General features: G+C 40.2%; 1 protein-coding gene across 7 annotated transcripts; it reads right to left on the minus strand.

Moving 5' to 3' along the window:
• Positions 1–446: 446 nt before the first annotated feature.
• macroh2a1 (macroH2A.1 histone) lies at positions 447–22547 on the minus strand. 7 transcript variants are annotated; one of them, XM_028594474.1, is made up of 10 exons: positions 22008–22537; positions 20218–20418; positions 19406–19512; positions 18792–18983; positions 17684–17791; positions 13764–13863; positions 11774–11785; positions 9614–9703; positions 3928–4102; positions 447–1997 (listed from the first exon to the last, which is right to left on the minus strand). In XM_028594474.1, the coding sequence occupies exons 2-10, from the start codon at positions 20387–20389 to the stop codon at positions 1832–1834; spliced, it is 1122 nt and encodes a 373-aa protein (XP_028450275.1). In that variant the 5' UTR covers positions 20390–20418; positions 22008–22537; the 3' UTR covers positions 447–1831. The 7 variants fall into 7 exon arrangements, with proteins under 7 accessions (XP_028450275.1, XP_028450278.1, XP_028450276.1 ...); XM_028594477.1 differs by lacking the exon at positions 13764–13863 and having other exon boundaries at positions 11774–11864; positions 22008–22536; XM_028594475.1 differs by lacking the exon at positions 11774–11785 and having other exon boundaries at positions 22008–22532.
• Positions 22548–23492: the final 945 nt, after the last annotated feature.

Below are 23492 nucleotides of genomic sequence, written 5' to 3' on the forward strand. Positions count from 1 at the left end.
TGTTTTCCATCTTTGTGCCGTTGAAAATGGGATCAGGTATCACACTAATAATCTTCTTTTCTCACTGAGACGTTTGGTCCTAATAAGTACAGTACAGAAACACACACACACACACACACACACACACACACACGTAGAGCTGGAAGTTGAGCTGGGGATCCTTAGGCTTTTGAATGTGGCTCTCAGTCAAATCAAATATATGTAGCATGTCATCCTTCTGCCATTTCTTCTGCAACACTTCAAATTATGCTTACTTTATTACATTGGAGATGGATTTATTATTTGTTCAAGGACACACACATACACACACTTGTTTCCATGGGGGACAATGAAGTTTTCTCTTACAAGTAAACTTCACACTCTCACACTATGATGTCCACAGTTCCTGGCAGCATCCTCAAGGTCAAAGCACAAAATGATCTCATAATTTCAAAAGGGACAAAATGATGTTTTTAAAGGTATTTTATTACCGGAGTGTGTACAGACCTTTTGTAGAATCAATTGTAGCAATTCTTTAGAAAGCATTTTACATTAACATTTTTTTTTTTATAAGAAAGTGAGGCTTTTGAAAAGTCCAAATGCAGCAGAGCAGTCGGTTCGTCATATATACGTCCGTCAATCCCAATTCAAATCCAACTTAAATCAAACAGCGTGTGTGAAGAGGCCTGCTGCTGCACAGAAAATGGCTGAGATGAAAAATCCAATTCTTGATTACATGGCGCCATCTTGTGGCAGCTGAATCAAAAAGCAAACCAAAAGCAACAGCAGAGAGCTTCTATTTCCAGCAAAAAATGAGTACATTTGTTTTATGGCTTAACAAAGACAAAACACAAAGAAAAACTCTCTCACTTGTTTGTTTTTTAAACAACCTGTGCCTTTTAGAATCAATTAAAATAGAAAATAAAAATCTGTTACAGTCCAATATTTTTCTAGAACATTTCACAAATACTCCATCTATATAAACATTGATAGGAACACACAATATAAACCATTCGTGCCCTGCAAAAACCTCAAATTCTACCATTTAATGTCAAAAAATGATTTATTTTGACTGTAAATGACAACCAACAGGTGTTCAGTTTACAGTGTAAACTCATGACGCTGGTACCAGGATGATTATAATACACATTTAACTAATTACGTCTTTTTATTCAAGGTCTCTGCAGCACACAAGGAAACTAATTGTTTTGCCTGTGTAAAGAAAGGCAAACAGGAATTTGCAACACACAACACAAAACCAAAAACTCATTCCATAATTCTGCTATATTAGTCTCCTGAAGACCAAAGTACAGAAAACTGAACTTCACCTTTTCATTATACAGTACTGTTAACAAGAGATGAACAGAGAACTAATACCAAAAATGAATTAGTGTTTTATGTTTTTGATATGAAAAGAAAGAATAGCTGTTTTTACTATCTTTACTGCCTTTACATGCATGAACCCGTATTCATCAGACCTCTCTGGAAGCCCGGTAATTGAGGTGTACTGTAGCTATCTCTCATAACATCTTTTACCGTGTATGAAAAGTAAATCTTAAAGTAAGTCTTTTCACTTGTTGAATCTATTTCGTAGGGCACCGTTTGTATTAAAAGACCGCAGAATGAACAGTGCACTTTTACATTTAAACGCCAGAGGTGACAAGTAAATAAGAAATTTAAAACAATATAGGAAAAAATATAAACATAATGCAAAAACAACTTCCCGGCCTTTATAAAGATTCTTCTTCTCTTGATAATAAAACAAATCACTAGTAAACACCTTCCTATTTCCTGGAGGGAAAAAACAGGGTGGGAAAAAAAAGGGACAAGGAGGCGAATACTCCAAACTCTTTTAGCTCGTCTCCAGCTTAGCCATTTCCTGCACGTAGATCCCGATGCTCTCGCTGTCAAACAGCACAAAGTAGACGGTCTTGATGGTGGAAGACATGGTGGCCACAAAGTAGGTGGAGATGGCCTTAAGGATCAGCTGGGCCGCAGTCTGCTTTGGGAAGCCATTCCTGACAGAAGAGAACACACACACACACTTAGTTTACTGTGGTCAAACACTGGAGAGACTTGTCATTTTGTAGGTCAACATACATACAAACATAGTTATTAACTGGACAGTACCAGACATAATACATAATTAGAAATGACTTGACTGCATTTGTCTCAGTAGCCTAAGAGCATGAGTGTGAGACTTCTTGAATGCGTCAGGATGATACAATGTTACACAGCTCTGTTTACACTTTATGCTCGTAAATCGTTTTTTTAAACAACAAAATTGCTTTGGGAATGTAATAGTCCGTTTCCCATGCCAAGAAAGCCCCTTTAAATTGAGATCAGCTGTTTCTCAGTGATCAGCTGTTTCTCAGTGAATGAGAGAGAGAGAGAGAGAGAGAGAGAGAGAGAGAGAGAGAGAGAGAGAGAGAGGGGTGCGCAACAATCAGCTGTTTTCCACGAAGGGATAGTCAAGGAGACAGATGTGATTCGACTGGGAGATTGGCAGTCGGCTCCTTAGATTGAACTGTATATTCTTGCCTTTGTTTTGGTAGTTGACTCAGCCATGCTTTGCTAACAGTGCAGCAAAACCATAGCCTAGAAATCTAGAGGCACCCTAGAGGAAGCAAATTTAATTTGCAGCCAGGGGGGGTCTACGTACTCTCCGTTGACTTGCGAGCTAGAAAAACCAAACTCTGGCCAGGCCAATCACATCGTGTATAGAGTCGGTAGGCGGGCTTATGGCTGCTGCTGCTGGTGAACATCGGTCTTCTGGAAGACTTGGAGTTAAGCTTTTCTTTGAGAAATGAACAAAGAACGGCACAGAAATCATTCTTAAAAAGGAAGATGTGTTCAGAGTTTTGCCGACCGGATACGGCAAAAGTTTAATCTATCAACTAGCTTCGCTACCTTCTTCGTTGCTCTGCCTGGTTGTAGCTCTATCCTATTACGTGCAGAGGGAATCTGAAAGACAACCGTTTATCCCGCCCCTCGGATTGAGCCCTGTCAATGGTGAGTTCCCAGACCCAACATCTTGACGTGGGTCTGGCTTGTCAGGCTAGCAAAACCATGCATTATTTATTTATATTTACAGCCGCCACCGCGCCCCCCCCCCATTATACATCAGGCCCCCCAGTTTGGGAACCACTGCCCTAGAGCAACGCTGCTACAGTGGCTATATTTCTGCTGAACAAATTTTTAGTTAAGCTTTGAAGCCTTTTCTCTAAATCTTTAATTTATTTTGGTTAAATTCGGGAGAGTTTTACCTTTTCAGACCTCTAACACTATTTACATGAAACAATCTGAGAAGGGAACGTCAGTAAACACAGTATTAAACCTGTGCTGAGGGTTCACAAGTAGACGTTTCTTCCACCCAAAAAGGTTGTGATCCGCTGCTCTGACCTGCCATGTACTGCTTTCACCCTTTCTTACTGTTGTTCTAACACATGACATGTTTGTGTAAATCTCTCCTGATCAAAGTGGAGGTGTTTACCACCGTTGCCAGGGAACCATGTCAACTCCCGTTTTGACTTACAAAGAGAAAATGGGCACGAGCGTGAACATTTTACTGCCGACGATGCAAGTATGCCAATCATGATGTTATTAAGACGCGTGAGAGGGGTTTGGAGTATGGATCACCTTGTTCAGGTCAACTCAGGTACACTTGGTCTGGAACCAGGTTTGCAAAAAGTGTTCATATTACCACACTTTTTGGCAAACCACCTCCAGTGTCAGACTAAACTAAAGCCAGATTGAAAACGCCCTTGAGCTGATGTTGTTAGGGCATACTGTCAGTTAGGTTAAGATAATATTACATTTTCTAACAGCACCTTGTTTTTACAAGCATCAGAAAAGTGACTTGTAATCTTTAGCAAAAAGGACAAACTCTCAAAATAAGGGATTGCATGATGATGTCAGGTGTGTTTCTTTCCGTGTGTGTTTTCTTACCTCCCGCTACCAATGGAGGGGAAAGCCACAGACTTCAGTTTCTTCTCATCCGCCAGAGCCAGGCAGTTCTTCACCGTCTTGTCCAACATCTCCTCACACTTGTCGGAGCCCCAGCCTGGACTGTTACAGTGGATGACGTACTTAGCAGGCAGACCGAAGCCGGCGGTCAACACAGCTGAGGGATGGAGAAAAGAGAGGATGAAGAGTGGTTAGTCAGGTAAGAAGAGGAGAGGACATAAAAATGGGCACAAAGCAGAGGAGGACGGGGAGCAGAAAGGAAACTTAGTTACTTCAGGAAGAAAGTTTGGTAAGTGAAAACACTATGTTTTTGCACAGTTAAAAAGGTCCAATGTGTAGGAATTTCTCCCCTCTAGCGTTGAGATCGTATATCGCAATCAACTCTCTCGCACCACGCAGTTCAAAGTACGTATTACTGCTACGGTAGCCTTCACGCTTCAAGAAGCCGGTCTCTTGCTCTTTTCAATATCCTTTTTCTTTTTCCTCGGCGAAGAAATTGGGATTTTGAATACGTGAGGTCCTCCATGTTTCCTTCTTCAAACTTGCCGGGGCCGGGAAGCTACGATACCCGTTAGCAGCACCTGTGAGTTTATCATGTGACAGCGGAAACGCTGTCACATGCTGTCACATGCTGTCACAACGCTGTCACACGCATACAGGACAAGCTCAGCTTGTCCTGTATGTCCCTTACCGGCTAACGTATTTCAAGATGGCGCACGAATATGGAGCGTCTACCCCAGTTCATGCGAATGCAAATGTAAAATTTGTCAAGCTAAAAGGAATACTTGGAAGTGAGGGTGGAGGTAAATATTCATGAAAAAGGAAAAGTTTGTGAACTGGCAACACAGATTTTGATAATGAACAACTAAACACCTTTAAGAATCTATGATTGATCATATTTGGGCTTTGACAAAAATATTTTTCTATTCATCAATTATTATCTACTGTAGTCTAGTACAGAAAATTGTGAAAGATGTTTCCAAAAATGAGTCCTAAGTGAAACATTCCTCAAATTGCTTGTTTTTTTCAAAAATCCAAGTACAAAATATAAAAAGGTATTCACTTTAAAATGATATAAAACAGAGATAAGCACCAAATTAGTTAAGTGGCAATAACATTTTAAAATATTCTAAAACTTCACTATGAAAAAAAAAAAGACTGAAAACTGGATATCTGTGAGGCCAAAAACTGAAAATGAAAAAATGTGGTGTCACTTCTGAACTATCTGCAAATATTTTGCTGTTGAATAAATGTTTACATGATGGTTTGTACAACATTGAAAACATAATGAAACAAAATGAAAAAACGAGGTCTGTCGTCGCCCACAGTTGTGACCTGCATTATTTAGTGAAATCAGTACTTTAAACATTTTTTTCTACTGAGACACCGGGCTAGATTTACTAACACTAGCGCAGTTTGCGCTGCGTCTGTTTATGAGAGTTCGGTAAAAGCGCACGCTATGCTTCCACATTTTGCGTAGTATTTATCAACCCTGACACCCATCAGGCAATCAGCGTCTTTCTCCGCCCACTATACCGTAAATTGCGCTGTAGCGAAGCGGTACTTGTGCTATGATATGGCTGAGTGCAGACTGCGATATTTCCACTGCTGATGCTATGACTGTTTGAAATGATCCTGATGCCAATATTTGTAATGTAGCGAGGAGTTTAACAACTGCTGGAATGGGATGTGAACGCTGAGTGGGAGATTCAATGTCCTCTTTGATTTCTTCCAGTAACTCTAATATTGCATGGCTGCTTGATCTGTAACGCTAAATGATGTTGTGTTCACTGACAAAGTGTGATTCTTGTGTTACAAATATTTTCAGCCTCGCCTATGTCTTTGTCTTGCTCAAATTACTGTTGCCATTTCACCAGCGGCATAAAGCTTTTAAGAGGCGGAGAATTTCCCCCGCAGAATAGAGACGCGCTCTTACTGACAGTCTTTGTAAATACCACGGAATATATAATTAGGTGCACTTAACCTCCCACCTTTTTGGGTGGAACTCCCACTTTCCCCACGACACTCCCACAAACGCATATTGAAAGCGCAACTTGTCTCTTCTCGCTCATGTGGCAGACGATCTGCGGTTTTACCCAAGTGCGCCCTGTTTGTAAATAGCCCGCATCGGTTACGTCCGTCTTTGCGACCAAATAGCGCCTGGAAACAGGCACAAACGGCTTGATAAATCTAGCCCACCATGTCATATTTTGCTAGATTTGTGCGAGTTTTGTTTAATCAGACAGTGAGTGAACTCATTCAACTCTAACTTTAATAATTTTCTCACGGCGCGTCCATTGTCTACGTCAAAATCAGCTTCATTAACCAGTTTTGTCAGATGTCAAAACCCTGGAGGCCCGAGATGCTAAAAGAACACTTTGCTTTGTGGAAAATGTATGCAGCAAATCTCCAAGAGCTTAAAATGGTTTGGCCAGGGTATTACAGTGAGGTGGGCCGGAGAAATCACTTCTCCAGACAGCTGAAGAGGAGCAAAGAAAAGGAGAAGAGGAAGAACAAGGAAGAGAAGAAGAGAAAAGGAAAACGGAGAGAAGACATGAGAGAAGAAGAAGTCAAACCAGCAGCTCTAGACAGTGTACCTTAGCCAAAGCCCCTGACTCTGTGAAGTGAGAAAGCCTCCAGTCAGATTTTATTAGCCCACAGCGAACGTGTGACTGGACTGGAGTCAAAGCTGAGGAAGAGCTTATTTCCAGATGGCACACAGAGAGGATGGAGAGACTTCACACAGCAGAGCAAGAGCCAGTTGCACTGCATGTGTGATCTGGTTGTGAGCTAAAGTGTGTGGATGATGATGATGATTACAGCTTTCATGACTGCCTGCAAAGTTCAACTTGTTTTATGGTTTGGGAAGGAGGAAGAGTGGTGTGGTGGGGTTTGCGCACTGCACATCTGGCGATCACCTGTCAATCAAACTATGAAGACAGTACTGCGACATTACTGTCGATGTAGTTTGAGCGGTGAGTGGCGTTCTTTTTTTGGTCTATTTAGCCAACCAACAAACTCCAATACGTCCAGAACTCAGCTGCCCGCCTTCTCCCCTCCACCTCTCACCCCTGTCCTCCACTGGCTCCCAGTCAATACTTCTCCTCACATACAAAGCACTTAATAACCTTGCCCCTCCATACCTCTCCGACCTCCTCACCCGCCACACTTCCTCAGGTCCGTCAATGCTAACACACTCAAGACCATCAGGACCGAGCTCCGGACCTGGGGCGACAGAGCCTTCTCAGCTGCTGCACCGACCCTCTGGAACGTCCTCCCCGACCACATCAAACAGCCAAGCACCCTACCATCCTTCAAACAGGCCCTCAAAACTCACCTCTTCAAACGTGCATTCCAGTTTTTCCCTCCTTTTCATTGCCCACCTCTCTTGCTTGCCTCTGCTTGTCCATGCACCTATGTGTTTTCTTTTCTTTGTTATGTAACCTTGTCTATTTACCTTGTCTGTCTGTTGTATCTATGTAACCAAAACCACAAAGCGTCTTTGAGTGTTTTGAAAAGTGCTATAAAAAAAATATTATTTCATTCAATCAGAAAAACAAAACAAAAAAGGTTATGCTGTTGATGCCAGAAATATGAATCATTATTTCCTGTGTGCAACAGAATTGTTTCTGTCAATAAATTACAATAGGATAAAAGACCAAAACCAACTTTCTGACTTCCCTACCCTGTCTGTGGGTGGGGGCAAACAAGCCAAAAAACTGTTTAAGATGTCCGTCACAGTTACCTAAAGCCCAAATTGAATAGTCCAAACTCTCTTAGAGAACAGCAGTGAATCCTCATAAATGACTAGCTGGAATTGGGGAATGTTTGTCTCTTTTGCTTTAAAAATGACCTTAATGATTGATTATCAAAATAGTTGCTGATTATTTTTCTGTTGATCAACTTGATTAATCGTTACCGCTCTAGAGTTCACAAGAAATTCATTTTGATGTGGCACTGATGTGGTGTAACCGGGTAATTAAACAAATGGCTCATTGCCAAGTAATACAGTAAACAAGTTATCATTCACCTTTATAAAATAAAAAAATGTTGCCTCCCAGGCAAATACCCCCGATTACAGCAAAATAACACAATTTTTATATTCTTTGTCATCCAACAGTTATCATTTTTATTTTACTATGTGTGCAGCAGATCTCTCTTAGGAATGAACCATGCATTACAAAATAAGGCCTTGAAATAGGGAAGTTTTCTTTGCAAAAAAAAAAAATCCAGATGAGCAAATACTTTTTAACAAGTATGTTAAACATCTTGAAGAACTTGTTTGATGGCGGTTCTGAACCAGGTCTGGTCAGTATGACCGTTTTGCTGATCCTGATCCCCAGAATCCCCAACAGGCTCTGCTGGCTCGGTGTTCAGTCACCTGGTAATCTATTTACAAGCTTCGCACAGAGACCGGGATTATGATGCTGAGCTAACTTGGCTGAATGTGAGAGAGCAGTGGTGAAGGTGGGGAGTGTTTGAAAAAGTGAGTATGAGTGATGAATAATGAGAGAGACAGATGGAGAAAGAATAAGAGCGGGACAGAAAGAGAAAGCAGAGACAAATGGACTGAAGGATAAAATAATCTGACGGCTCAAACAATATGGCTCTCTACAGACCGATGCCTATAGTTTTAGACGAAAGTCGCCAAGGACAGATAGAAAGTGCCAATAAGAAATGTCTTACAAAAACAGTAAACTATTCACCGGTTCTCTAAAAAGTTCAATGATTCTGGCAAATCTTAGCTTTTAAGAGAAAGAGAGTTGGTCGTGTGAAAGTGGGTGAAATCGTGGAAGCAGAGGACAAAAGGACCCTGCCCTGTTTAGTTTGGTGTGTGTGTGTGTGTGTGTGTGTGTGTGTGTGTGTGTGTGCAGAGAGATTTACGGGACACACTGACATCAATGTCATTATCAGCTGGGTGGTGCTTGAGTAGATCAATATGCACTTTTCAGGCTCATCAATGGGGACATTGGAAAGAAAAAAAAAAGTCATGAAACGTCAGCGTTGCCCAAAGCATAATGATTTGTGGTGTCGACTGGGGTTCACACTCGTCATCTTTTCCTCAAGTGGATATGGACGTTTACTAGTTGCAGCAAAGCGAAGGTGTCTTTAAACAGAACTCTGAATTTCTCTTTTCACTTTGTACGACGGCAGGAGAGGGTCTCTGATCACAAAATCTACAAACAACATTGGTCAAGGTAGTTTTGAAGCTTGTTGGAAAATATAAGTATATTATAGCTGGAGCAGAGTTTCAAGTACTCTGCAACGTCTTTTCTCACTTTTTAAAAACACCACAGATTTTAGCTGCTGCTATACATGATGAAAGGCAGAGTTATACCCCTTAGATAGCGCTTACAGTAGAAAGGCTTACCATCATTTGTTTTACTGAGAATAACTGTGATCTAGTGTTTGTCTAATTGTTTGTTTGAGGCGTTTGAATTTTTTAACAACGTCACGACAGCAAAGACTGACTTGATCGGGGTCGATTTAATAATGAAAGTGTCTGAACCCCAACTTGTCAAAAGCTCCAGGCTCCTCAGGCAGAAATGTCATAGTCTGATTTTTGTATAAAAATATTTTTTTTGTTTTGTTTTAAATCCCTTTACTGTCCACACAATAAGCAGCAGGTACTGGTAGGCAAATCCTGACATCTGCTCCGCGCACTTACCGCCAGCCACCTCCAGAGGGCCGTTTTTCTTCTGCAGCTCCGACAACGCTTCGGTGAACTCCTTCCCTCCCTTCTTTTCCAGAGCAGAGCCTGTACGTGGAGGAGAGGGTTGGAGTGATTACATCCTCACATACTGCTGATGGACAGATAGCAGGGAAGAGGAGAGAGGCAATGTCATGCAGATAGGCAGGAGAGGCAAGCAGGCAGACATGGAGACAGACAGACAGACAGACAGACAACAATGCCGTCAATCATTTCACCTGGTTTCTCTCTCAATCTCTGAGCTAATGCCGCACAAAGAGTCTCTGTTACCTCACAAATGAAGTGCAAAGATTCAGGGCTGCTATTTTCCAAATGACTCACTCTGAGTCAGTTAAACTAAAGTATTAAAGCCGCGGTCCCTAATTACTTCCCTCTGTCCTCACATTCTGGCTTATTTGCAGTGGACTGAGGGTATTCCTTGAACTCTAAATTAGAGAGTGAAGGGTGGGTTTAAAAAAAAAAAAAAAAGAAAAAAAGGCTAGCAGCATCTTATAAATGAAAATGTAAAAGCTTGGTTAACTTGCTCGCATACACATTGAAAATCAAAAAGCCAAGGAAGCATTTCAAGTTCAACTCTGGAGAGGAGGAAGATACATTTAGAAGTTGAGACAATTGAGAGAGCAAATGTTTTCTTTCCTACTTATTTTGATTATTCATTCCACATGGATCACACTACTTCAGATTTACTCAGAGCTAAAGAGAAAAACCACAAAGGAAACCAGAGAGGAGAGAGGTGATTTAAATCTACCAGAGCCAGAGAAATCTTCTGGCTGCAATAACATTTAAACCAGGCAGGAGAGAAAATACAACATGGTTAATATCAGCCCTTTAAAGAAAAGTTAGTGATTAAAAGCTCTTTTAAATTATGAAATGTTAATTGTTAAATAGCCATTAATTGAAAGGACCAGCCCTCAACGCGCAGGAGTTTTAATTTGAGGCTTGAGGAAATCAAAGTAAAAAAACTTGGTGGATTTTCTTTCTAACCAGCTGAACAGACAGCACAATCCAGGGGACAGGAAATGAAGCGGGTTCAAGATCGCCCACATTAAAGCCAAGTGGAACAAAGTAGCATCAACAAACAGCAGCAGCATGGTTTCAGGATTACAGGGACAGAAATATACAGTTGTGTATGCATTACATGATGCACTCAACTGCTCTCTGTAGATCATGTTTCTGTTTAACACTGCACCTGGATATTAGAGGATTATTAAGAGTAGCGTAATGAAGTATAGATTTTCTTGGTGGTTCAGCTGCAGGCTTGCTGTAGCGTGTGCCTGTATGATGTGAAAATAAACTTGCAAGGAATTGAAAGTTGCTTGAGACAGTGAATCTTACTGTAGTCGTTTAATGTTTTTGGGAAGGTCATAAGAATTGCGTCACAGCTAATGCAGGTGCTTGACTCACGAAGCAGGATTACGAAGTTATCGGGCGCTCGGACTGAAAACAGCCCTGCGTTAAAACAACGCAAGGGTTGGTGTAATAATCCAAGCAGTTCTTTCTGCTTCAGTCCACGATGTTGATGTGCTTCGAGAGACACACCCTGGTTGCAATCAGGAACGGCTTTGAAAACTTTTTTTGGTGCATAAAATGCAAGAATTTCTGACATCTGAGAAAACAAGAGTCAGCTGCCAAACACCAGAATCTTTTTTTTTTTTTATACAGTAAGGTGCCAAAATTCTAATAATCCTTTTCACAATGTCTATATTGAGTGTGTCTTCTGGGTTAAGTTTATTGAAAACATAGCGTGTTACTGCAATGCAGTTTGGCAGCTCACTTTCAAACCTGGGAGACTGAGGTTTCCCACAAGCACTTCCTTGCATACATAAAGTAGTCCCTGCTTTCACATTTCATGCCTCTGCAAGTTCATTTTCATTCATGGTAGAGTAATAGTTCTTTCAGTCAATGTTTCATCAAATTACATAAATACTACAGTGAAGCATTGACAGTAAAAACAGCAGGGTGTTTGGGCACTGGCTAAATAACCTGCAATGCAGAATAAAAACTGTGCTGCTGCTGTGATGTTTGTCCACAGACTGCAGTGCAGACCATCTGGAATATGCAAAGAGAGAGCAGACGGACAGGCACTCGCGGTCTCTGTGGTTTCAATGGTTCCTTTACCTACTTCACCACCTGCATAGAGGGAGGAGTTGGTCGGGTGAACGACAGCGTCGCTCTCCACGTTGGAAATGTCGGCTCTGACAACTTGCAACTACAGACGACAACAATGACAGACAACAGCCAAACAACATGGTGGTAAAAACACAGTGTGTGTGTGTGTGTGTGTGTGTGTGTGAGATCAGGAGCAATAAGATGAGACAAAAAAAGTAGAACAAAAAAAAAAAAAAAAAAAAAGGATGAAAGAGAAGAACAGGAAGAAAAGAGACAGAAGTAAGCGCACTCCTTATTGGCTGAGGACTTGACAGGAAACAAGGAGGCAACTGAGGACACGGTGGGTCATGTTATGTAATTAGAAAGCAGGACTGCACAGTTAGCCAGATTTACTTACACAGAAATACAGTCAATTCTTTACACTCATCATCGCACAGGATTGCATGCTAGAGTGCATTTTAAAATCTCTTTAATTGGGGAAATTAGGGAAGTTTTCTGACTTGCTGTGTCATCCTGACTTACTGTGTCGTCCTGATTTCTTGGCTCATATCAATGAGCAAAGAAGTTTGAGATCACACTCCAGGCCACCGCCCTTTACAGTCAGGCTGCAGAGGTTCATGTCATGTTTTCTTCTGTAAATTAATGCTCTATTTCATTACTAAAATTGTCCTGAAATTAGAGTTATTATCAAACATTGTAAAAAATGGCGGATAGCCATCTGAAAGGTTGACAACCTGGAATGAACCTCAACACATCTACAGATGGGAAGAGCAAGCGTGAGCACTGCTCTTAGGGGCTTCGATAAAAAAAATCCTTGAATGTCTCCACAGAAATACATGTCATGCTCCTGGGAGTTGTATTTTAGAGAAAAATCAGTCTTTCTCTTCATTTTAAGTCAAAGAGCAGGATGAGTTACTTGAAATCATACTATACACTACAATTACACTTCAAATATATAATCCTCACCAGGTATTCACACTGCGAGCAACACCGTCAATAAGTTATTTTATTTCCTGAGTCCAGAAATCCTCAACAAGCACTTCTGCTGAGGAGCGTTGGCTGTAGCAGAGGTTTTTCCAAGTCAGCAGACGTCAAAAGCTCATCATATAGAACATGTCCTCCCAGTGTTTTTTTCATTCATTTCATCCTGCTGCATCCTTCATTAGGGTTTACTGTAAATCACTCCGGTTTTCGTTGCTCTCAATGTACTTACACAGAAAAGACATCCAGCTAAAACAAGGACAACAAAGCTAGACAAAGATAAAAACATAACCAGGGAGGGAGAGCTGAAAAATAAACTAAAAAATAAAAAGTACTTGAGAGTGCAACACCGAGGCTGCCGTCCGCGGGCCCATTTCACCGAGCTTTTAATTACAGTACTGGAGATGTTTATAAGGCCAATATCAAAGCAACAAAAATGTTATTAAAGGTTGTGTAGCTGCATTAAACATAAAGCTAATTTTCACCAAAAATATCTGTTTTTTGGTTTGTTTACACAGTTTCACCTTTTTTCATTTCATGTTCCAAAGTATCCAAAAATGGTAAGGAAGAAAATGGAGGACGCTGTTCTCCATAGATTAATACGATTAAGATTAACTTGCAAAAAGCTCAGCACAGTAATAGAAAGTGAAGAGAAAAATTATGAGAAGGCACCAATAACCCTCAATTTTCACCGGGATTTTTGTAATTGTTTTTGTCATCAATTGATGTTAAGTGATCAAAACAACCAGTGATACATTTGGGATTCAAATATCTCTTCCACTTTCCAACATCTGTCCTACATGATCACAACATCGACTAAGTTGCCCACAGTGTGAATAAACAGACGTGGCGCAGGAAGGTCCTTCTAACTAGTCCAGCAGTCTAAAACCTTTTTCTGACAGTTATTTATTCACTGATTATTTAGTTTAGGAGAAGTTGTCAAGCGATTGAACATTCAAGGATTTTTTATCATCTCAAACCCCACTGAGACCAGAGAGTTTGGGCTAGGGGAGCTCACCTAGATCATCTTTAAGTTCAAGTTCAGCATTGGTGGGGTTGATGACCCCCTCCACGTCAAAGCCAGCCAAGTTACTGACCTCGCTGTGAATGAGGTTGAGCTGCGGAGGTGGGAAGCGGGGGAGGGTGGAGGCATGCCGAGAAGGAAGGAGGGAGAGCAAGAAGGAACAGGGGAGGAAGCAAAGCAATTAAAACCAGATTCACACCACGGCTTAAAAGGCATACCTTGACTTTTTGATGATTTATACAACTGACATAGACATTCAACATATCTTCACTACAAGCTGAAAGCACACAGTGAGTAAATGCTTAATGTTTTTTGTGCGCAGTGACGTGACATGTAATGCCTCGATGTGGACTGACAGAAAATAATAACCTCATGTACAAAAACACTGCAACAAAAGGTTATACTGCTAACTGCTACTGCTATATCAGCATTAGTCGGCATTTAGTCTAATCGACGACAATTCATTTACCGGATAATTGCCAGAACATCTGTTGCCTCCATTCGCTTAAAATGGCACGTTTTAAATAAAATTTAGATTATGCAACAAGGCAGGCCTGCTTGGGTCTTTCGGGGAAGGATTTACAATTTTTACAAAGAATAGGTTTACGGTATTTACTATCTAACTGGGACGTTTTGGGACCGGACACGGTGATAAACTGGTAAGAGCAAATTACGTTTAACCACGTGTCCAGCTCATTTATATAGCTTACATAACTGTATTGTGTGAACAGATAACTTCATTTAATATTGTATGTGCAGTTTTCTTTCGCAGGGTGAAAACAAGATCCTTCCTGAGACCAATTTGCAGATACATCGTCGCTGCGACCGGAGCTTAGCGCTGCCCAAGACGATTGTGATTGGTTTAAAGAAATGCTAACAACCTAGAGCGTTTTTTCTCCTATCCAGGAGTGTATTTGTGGAGGGATAATTTGTGTGGATAAGCACTTTGATTCGTTTCACGTTTTCAAAGAAAATTGTGACAACTAGAAGAGGTAGAAAGAGGGCAGCAGGCATGTAGGGGCATTGATTAGGAAATGCTAAATTATTTTAAATGCCAATGCAAAGAGCCTGGATAATTAGGACCACACATACAAATGGCCTCAACCAAGAGGGACATTGGTCACAAGCTGAAACTTACCCACAGGAATATAATATATACTCTTTTTCACAGCAGACAGTTTGACTTGTCATTGTAAGAAAAGCACAGGTGTTACTAATAGCATTAACAATATTTAAGTGTCCCATTAAGCCATGACAGAGTGACAGTGAGACAGCATGCATTAATACCAGGACTGTGAAAATGAAGCAGCTGAATGCAATTTCAACCATCAATAGTTTGATTATTTACACCTGTGCTTTTCCTACAGTGCAATGTCAAATAAACTCTATGGCATACAATCTCATTTTAACCATCTTTGTATTTATTTCAGTTGAATGTAGGGATTGTTTGTTGAGTCATTTTGTCTACATCTTGTCTTGCAATGTCCCTTTAGTTCTGTTGTTTCTATATGTCAGTTTATATTCCTACTATCTCCTGTAGGTTTGCAAAGATAATTCCAGTTTATTAATATTTTGTTTGTTAAACGCTAGCTGTACCGCACAGTTTCCAAGCCAGCCATTTTTTACCAAGACTGAGGGAATATTCTAAAACAAAAGTCAAAATGTCAAGGTATCCTTCTAAATGTTAAGTATTTCCAATGCATATGCCACATCCTGTTAGTATCCCAGAGTCTACGATTAATTAGTCATGTGTTACACAAACACCACTTTTCGTTTGTCTCCAAGGATTTAAACTTCATACATACAAATTCTCCCACAAGCAATGAGAGTGAAAGCAGTGACAGCAGAACAGTTATTTGGAGTGTGTGACTGAGACTGAACACTTGGGCAGGAAAAGTGCAGTTGAGATAATTAAGTCTATAAAAGAGAAAACAGACTAGCTTTTCTATCCATGGGTTCATTATCTTAATCAGGGGGGAGGTTAACTGCATTCATTTGATTATCATCCACTGATTTCAAACAGCTGCTGTCATCTGTGGTCAGCACTGAGCACTTTCACTAATGAAGAAAATACAACAGAAGACATATACTTCCTGCTACTGAGTGTAGCGTAATCTATTCCACAATCAAAGTCAATCACTTTAAGTTTGATTTCAAATGAATGCAAAACACCTATGAATGTGTGTTAAAATCACCATGAGCCAAGACAACTTGTGTAAGCAGCAATATTTTAGACTTTAGAAATAGGCAATGACAAGCTGTAATTTGAAATATGTTTAACATATTTTCTGACACTACAGACTGTAATGTTTTTTCCCAAGGTTCCTAAAAGATCAATTAATTCATGGTGAAGAAGCAAAATTGCTAAAGATTTGTGATCTTCAAAAGCAAAATCTGCTATTACATCATGTCAGGATTATTAGTCAGTATTAAATAATTTATTAGTATTAGCATATGCATGGTAGACCAAAGCATGCAGTGCCATTACCCGCAGTTAAAGTTGATCTGAAACGTTGAGTTTTGGAAGTAAATTTCCCACATTTGTTCTCCTGTGGAGGGCAATTAATTTGGCATTTGATTTTTTAACAGTGTCATAGAGAGTTTTCATGACTCTATAATGACAACTATAAATTGTATTTCTGTAGAAACCATCAGTTAATCCTCTATCTGTTTGTGTTTAATCTTATGTTGTACTACACTACACACAAGCTTTAGTAAGAGGCAAAAAAACACAGGACACTGTGGAAAAAAGACTGCTCCAAACTATTGTCAGAGTGCTAAACACAGCACATAAAATACAGTTTTTAGCACAAAGACAGCACAATCAGTTTGAAATTAGGGAATTAGTGACACTTCTTGCATCATTCATTCTCTTAGACACAACGGTGTTCCCCCTCTGCCTTTCATGTTTTTTAAACTCAAATCTATTTTCATAAGCTTCTGATCTTGATGATCATGTGATCTTGAACATTAAAAAAGGCTTAGACGTGACTTAAGGCAAATTTACTTCCATGTTTCAGTTAAAATAAAATAAAAACTTGAAAAATAAGTTTTTATGCTCAGCAGGACCAAAGCGAGGGGAGCTTACAGATCTTCCACATCTGATACATTAAGCAACACAGCATTCATGGTTGCTACTGTTACAGTTAAAGCGTAGTGCGCCACTCTGTTGTGTAGCACTATAAGCCCTTATATGAAGTCTGGTGAATTATAGCAGACCTGTTAGGAAGTACAGCGTGATGGAAACTTACATTAATAGAACAAAATATCACAAACCGCTTTGCTTCTATGAGACGAAACAGATAACTACATTGTCACACCATCTTTGCTTGATTTCACCTCTTAAATCTGGTTCAGTTATGACAGTAACGTATAAATAATAGACTGAATAACAACGGATGGATAGTTTAAAGGAGGCCGATCTAACAGTTTGTAGTCTTTAATTATAACCTCTGTGGCTGAACAAATTACAAAACATATCTTTGGTTTTACAGTTTTCCTGAGCACTGATCTGATTAATCTGGTTGCTCATCAAGAATGAGATGTCAAGTTTTCTCCAAAACAGAGATTAAAAAAAAAAAAGGCATACAATTATGTCTTATTTCTTTACTACTGAAATGTTAACACTTTTAATATATACGGCACTGCATTTTAAAACACGAAAGTCTTTTGACAGACAATTTTAGTCCTAATATTTACCTATACATTAGGTATTTATGTCTTAATTCATGTATTTGCAAGTTATCAGATATTTGTCTAGAACTCTTACCTCTTTATGAGCCTTATTTTAGCCTGGCATGAGTAAGCTATCTGTTCATCCCAAACTTAAATCATTCAATGGTGGATCACCTGTGGTTTATTATTTAGCATCGACCTGTGTTAAATTAGTACGTTTTAACAGACAGAAAACTGACCTTTTGACCCAGGAAGAGGCTCTTTGTGGAGAGCACGGTGAAGCTGTCAACTGGAGATCCCTCTGTGGTGCTGTCTGCTGACGCCGCCTTGCTCACCTCACCCTGCTTCTGTTGAGGACACAGAATACATGTTGACACTATGTGACAGTCTATAGGACTATTGTTGTCTCTTGGTCCCCTCTGTGGGAAGGTAAGAGATCAGGGTCAGCTACAGTGTCACAGCTGAAGCTGTCCTACGAGAACATCTCGTCTCAGTGCTGTGCCTTTAAATTAGATTTGTCTTGGTTGTGGGTGTTAATTCAACTTTTCCCTGCCTATCAAAAATGTCAAAACTTTTTTGTGATGTTTCGCTTCATTTTCTCCTCACTAAAACATGAAAACCAATCAACCTGTAACGTCCTGTATATGTACGGTTTATGCAAAGTTTATTGTGAAGGAACCCCTGGGAATACATATGCAGGCAGAATAGCCTTTCAAAAAAATTGGATCCTAGTCCCTATAATTTAAGCTCTAACTTTTGGACATCATCACTCTTTGTCATGTGTTAAAGCCAGTTAGGATCCAATCAGGAAATAGCTACATATTAGGATCAGTCCTCATCTTGGGGAGGAAATGCTGGCTATCAGATGTCAAGATTTATCTCTTTAGTTCTCATTTCTCTCTCTGTCTGTCTGTCTGTCTCATGTTTTGCTTCCTTTGAATGTCATTGTTCCCAAACGACTCAAAATACAGGATTGAATGCTCTAAAGATAATATAGGCTGCTCCAGACATGACTGGTGGTAACATGTTTTAGTATGACATGTCTATGGAACTGAGATCGATTTGCATTTTCCTGCTTCCAATTACTGTATAAGTAAATTAAAAAGAAACAGTCCTTTCTGAGTTCCGGAGTTCCTGCTCAGGACATTGAGTAGGTTTTCAATAGTAAACAAATGTTTTTTGTATATTTTTTTTTAATTTGCGTGACTTTTTTTTTAACAAGGCTCGCTTATAAACCGATCAGCGTACCACAACAACAACAACGTTGTGGTTAAACAGCTTCAATTAAATGGTTCTGGTGCTTTTAAGCAGCCAAACAAACACCAGCCAATTCACATAAAACAATACCTTAGCCTTCGCTCCTGCTTTTTTCCCACTCATTTTCTTGCTTGCCGATTTTTTGACTGGCTTGGGTTTCTTCTCTGGGGCGGGTGAGACGGGTGTCTCCAGTTTTCCCTTTGCACCTCTCTTCTTAGCCAGCAGCTCTGGATGGATGTTGGGCAAGACTCCACCTGCTGCGATGGTCACACCTTTCAGCAACTGAAACAGGAAGACAACATAAAAAATTGGAGTTCACATGGTCCCACACTGCCTGGAAGGTGACAGCACAACAGTTATTTGGAGTGTGTGACTGAGACTGAACACTTGGGCAGGAAAAGTGCAGTTGAGATAATTAAGTCTATAAAAGAGAAAACAGATTAGCTTTTCTATCCATGGGTTCATTATCTTAATCAGTGGGGAGGTTAACTGCATTCATTTGATTATCATCCACTGATAATCAATGGATTTGAAACAATGAAATCAATCTAAAAACTTGAATTGGAAAACTAGTTGACAATGATGTTATACTTTGTTGTTTTTTTTGCAAATGTCTTTCAAATGGCAGATTAGATGGCTTCAAAATGAACTTGACATAATATCAAGTTTACATAAATTTGTGTAAGATACGTGCAGCAGCTGACCTGGTTCAACTCCTCATCGTTGGCGATGGCCAGCAGGATGTGTCGTGGTGTGACGCGACCCTTCTTATTGTCTCTGGCTGCATTACCTGCCAACTCCAAAATCTCAGCTACATGGGTGAAGAAAAAAAAAATCAATTAACATTGTAGAGCACAAATAGTTTAGAAAATCAGTTCATGCCTATGAATGCAGAGGTAACCTCAATTAACAATAATAGACTTTCATGTGGTTCTTTAATTCTATGTAATTAGTATAGAGTAAAAAATTAATTAACATACTGTACATAAGAATTGAGCAAATTCCTACAACTGGACTGAAAGAGCAAGTACAGCTTTAAAGTGCTTCCTCATCACAAACCGTCATATCTCTACGCTGAAGCTCGTGTTAGAAAGTTTGTGAGAAAAGTACCTAATTTATAGCAGTTTTCTCTTTTGCCTGTGTTACTTTTTGCCTGGGTTCTGAGTAGATAGCACTGAATATAAAGATTTTGAAAATATTATATTTGTGTCAAGATGATACATTTAAGAAAAACATACTGCCCTCATATTATAAAAAAAATTACAGTTTTCATTCAGATTTTTTGAATGCCTATGAATACCATAAGTAACTAAAGCTTTTAGATCCATCTGTCTTAGAGCCTTGTTTCAAAAACAAAGTTGCTCAGCCGCCAACAGTACAAGACTGAAGATCAGCGGTTGTTCAACATGCCTTTTAATGCCTAAACAACATGTGTAATAAGTAGTTAAGTTGTCCTCCGAATTCAAATATGCTTTTTTTATATTTTAGCATTCTCTCACTAGAGAATAAATCTTACCAGTAAGATACTCAAGGACAGCAGCCAGGTAGACAGGTGCTCCCACCCCGATGCGATATTTGGGCAGGCCCCTCTTGATGTAGCGCAGCATGCGTCCTACAGGGAAGATGACCCCGGCCTTGGTAGACCGGGACGTCTTGGTTGACTTCTTCTTTCCTCCTCGGCTGGACATGGTTGTGAGACCGCTACCTGTGTCGGGCTCTGCAGGGACACAACAACCATGATCCATTAACAAATCTGAATATGACGTTTCTTCATGGTAAGTGAAATACCAAATAAGCAGTAATTCAGTTCGGAGTACACCTAGTGTGACTTCATTCTTAAATATGTCTTGGCCTGATGTGAAAACATACGCTCATCTTACCGGTTGCAATCACAAACTGAGGCTACAACAGAGTAAATCTTTCCCAAACTAGAAAGCTGCAGACATACCTAACGTTAGATGAAATCCCATTGTTAAGCTGGGACAGATCTCCCACAGGAAGTAATGAATCAAAATAAAGAGTTAAATAAATAAGCAGTAGGCTCTTTGACTGGGGCTGGCTTACAACAAACTAAATGCAATTCCTGAATAACTTTCAGTTTTTGAAGGTTTGATACCTTTTGTATCAAACCTTAGTATAATAAAAGATGATACAATCCTGAATAGGTTTTACATCCCAACCCTCCAACTCTAAACTCTCACTATACAGTAATAAAGAACATTGTTGTTATTATGCATTCAGGGCTAAGCACTTCATAACAAGTCTAGTCACCCTCTCTCAAGTCCTCCAGCAGTTAATTATGTGCTTTGATTCTCTCAACTATAAATCCCCTGGATGCATCTAGTTGTAAAGTGTAGCCTACTTCATCAGACTAGTATTTTATATATTGATTGCCCAAGATCCACAATGGCATGTTTGTGTGTTTTTATTTAGATCACCCTCGGGCCAAAGTGCAGCTTTAATGTCACATTAGCTGTAAAAAGACATGAATTGTCATAAGAGCTATGCTGCTGTCTGATCACTGCTGTGAGCGGATATTTTATTGATAACCATTAGCACCCTAACATCTTGGGAATGGTCAATTATTACATTTAAATATGCATATAGGTGCTTTTGTGGGTTAAACTCAACTAAAACATAAAATTTTAAGTAAAATCCGTGGATAATTTCTTGACGTAAACATAATTGTGATGGAAATCATTTTTTTATTCTACCAGATGCAGACACCAATTAGCTGTCTGATACTGATAATTAATTAGCGTCAAAGGCTAACCTGGATTCCACACGATACATATATCATAACGCTAACCGTGGCAATTGAACGTAACGTTATTGACCAGCAGATAGAAGATCTGCGGCATGTCTGCTCTCCGGACAGGTGTAGGTGGGTTTAACCGCCTCACTGGGTATTTCTTTCTGCTGGCCACTGACAACGATTTCCGCATGTCAACAGCCCGCCGAATGTCTCGCACATGTAAATGTATTTTATCCACAGACTGAGCGACTACACGGCTAAAAATCGAGCTGTCAGACGAACTGGGGACATTTTCCTGTTTAGGTCAGCGAGCTTTCGAGAGGAAATAAGCCCGGCAGAGCGGCGGCAGCTGCCCTCTCCTCCTTCCCTCCCCTCCCAGCCAGCCAGCCAGCCATCGAGCTCCAGCAGTCTCCGCTCTCGGCCTCCATGCCAGTAAAACACGAAATGGCAACGTTAACGGCTCAGTTCGGCGAACGGAGACTGGCTCGGCCGACAATGAGAGACCGTACTTAACCCGACACGACGGTGTGCAGACCCGGTGGATTACTTACAAAACACAGCGGGGGAAAAATGTCTCCGGTTCTCCGGGAACAAGCCTGGGCAGTGCGTCCTCGACTCCCACAATCCACAGCGAGTTAAAATATCGGATCGAGCCAGCGCTGCCCACGGAGCGATGCAACCAACTACTGGAGAGCAAACCTGATGAGTCTGAATCTGCTGCCGAGATGATCTTTAACCCTTTACACTTGACTTTGTCCAGGAAAACACGGGGTTTAAACTGAAAACGCTGACCGTTTCCCGAGCAGAAGATTTAGCTATGCTAACTCTCACATTTAAGCTTTACGAGTCACATTAACCTGTTCGCGCATTTTACTGTGGGCTACGTCAAATATTTTTGACCAGGGGTGTCACTAATTATGGGCATCTTGTACAAATATACCCCCCAACCTACAAATCCCTCTACTACATTTTGCAAGAATGTTTTTTCCTATCAAAAAAGATTGTCAATCAACCAGCATCAAGGTAACTGTGTTTTATGGGAATAATCTTCTTATATACTGTCTATGGGAATAATGATAGTGCGTTCCATTTTCCTCGAAGCCAGAGCTGGGAATGACGTCACACTCAAATTGAATGGCTTCCATTTACAAGTCAGATAAAAAAAAACATTACAAGTCAGATTTTTTTTTTTTATTGTGGGGTTAGCTCTAGCCAGTTTAGCCATTGTTAGCAATAGCAGTTGATAACAACGCAATAAGCATTATGCTGTTTTTTGTGCATATACAAACAGCGTAACATGTCCACAGATAGAAGTTGGACAGGGCTGTGTGTAGGCCTACAACTGATTTAGTTAGACACAAATAAGACCAAAGGGCTAATAACTGTATGTTACTACAGCGTTCGCTGCATAGATGTATTAAGAGAATGTTCATTTGTACTCGGAACTCGGATTTTCCGAGGTCAAAGTCGGAAACACTCCCAGTTGACCCCATGGAAGTACCCTGAGCTAAAAATCCAACATGGCTGCTCCGTGCATCAACAGTTGTGAAAGCTGTAGTAACATACAGTTATAAGCCCTTCTGTGTTATTTGTGTCACACTAAATAAGTCGTACACGCAGTGCTGTCAATATTCTGTGGACAATGTTGTTACGCTGTTTGTATGCACAAAAACAGCGTAATGCGTTGTTATAAACATGGCTAACAATGGCTAACCCGGGTGTGATGTCATTCCCAGCTTCGGCTTCCGAGTTCCGAGGTAAACGGAACGCACTATCACTACTGATGCACGGGGCAGCCGTGTTGGATTTTACATTTACTTATATGAATTTACTTTACTCATGAATTGAATTATGATCTCTTTGATCTTTGACTCAAGAATTTCAAAATTGTACATAAAATCACCCTATCACAGTAACGCCACTTCAGAACACCAATTAAAAAATAGAAAACGCAATGTATTTCCTAATGTCAGGTTTAACTCAATTGTCACCTCCTTATGCATACTTTTATTTTGAAGGTGAAGTATATCTTTCTT

The sequence above is a fragment of the Perca flavescens genome, chromosome 13 (genome assembly GCF_004354835.1).
Source record: "Perca flavescens isolate YP-PL-M2 chromosome 13, PFLA_1.0, whole genome shotgun sequence".
In the NCBI taxonomy this organism is placed as follows: Eukaryota; Metazoa; Chordata; class Actinopteri; order Perciformes; family Percidae; genus Perca; species Perca flavescens.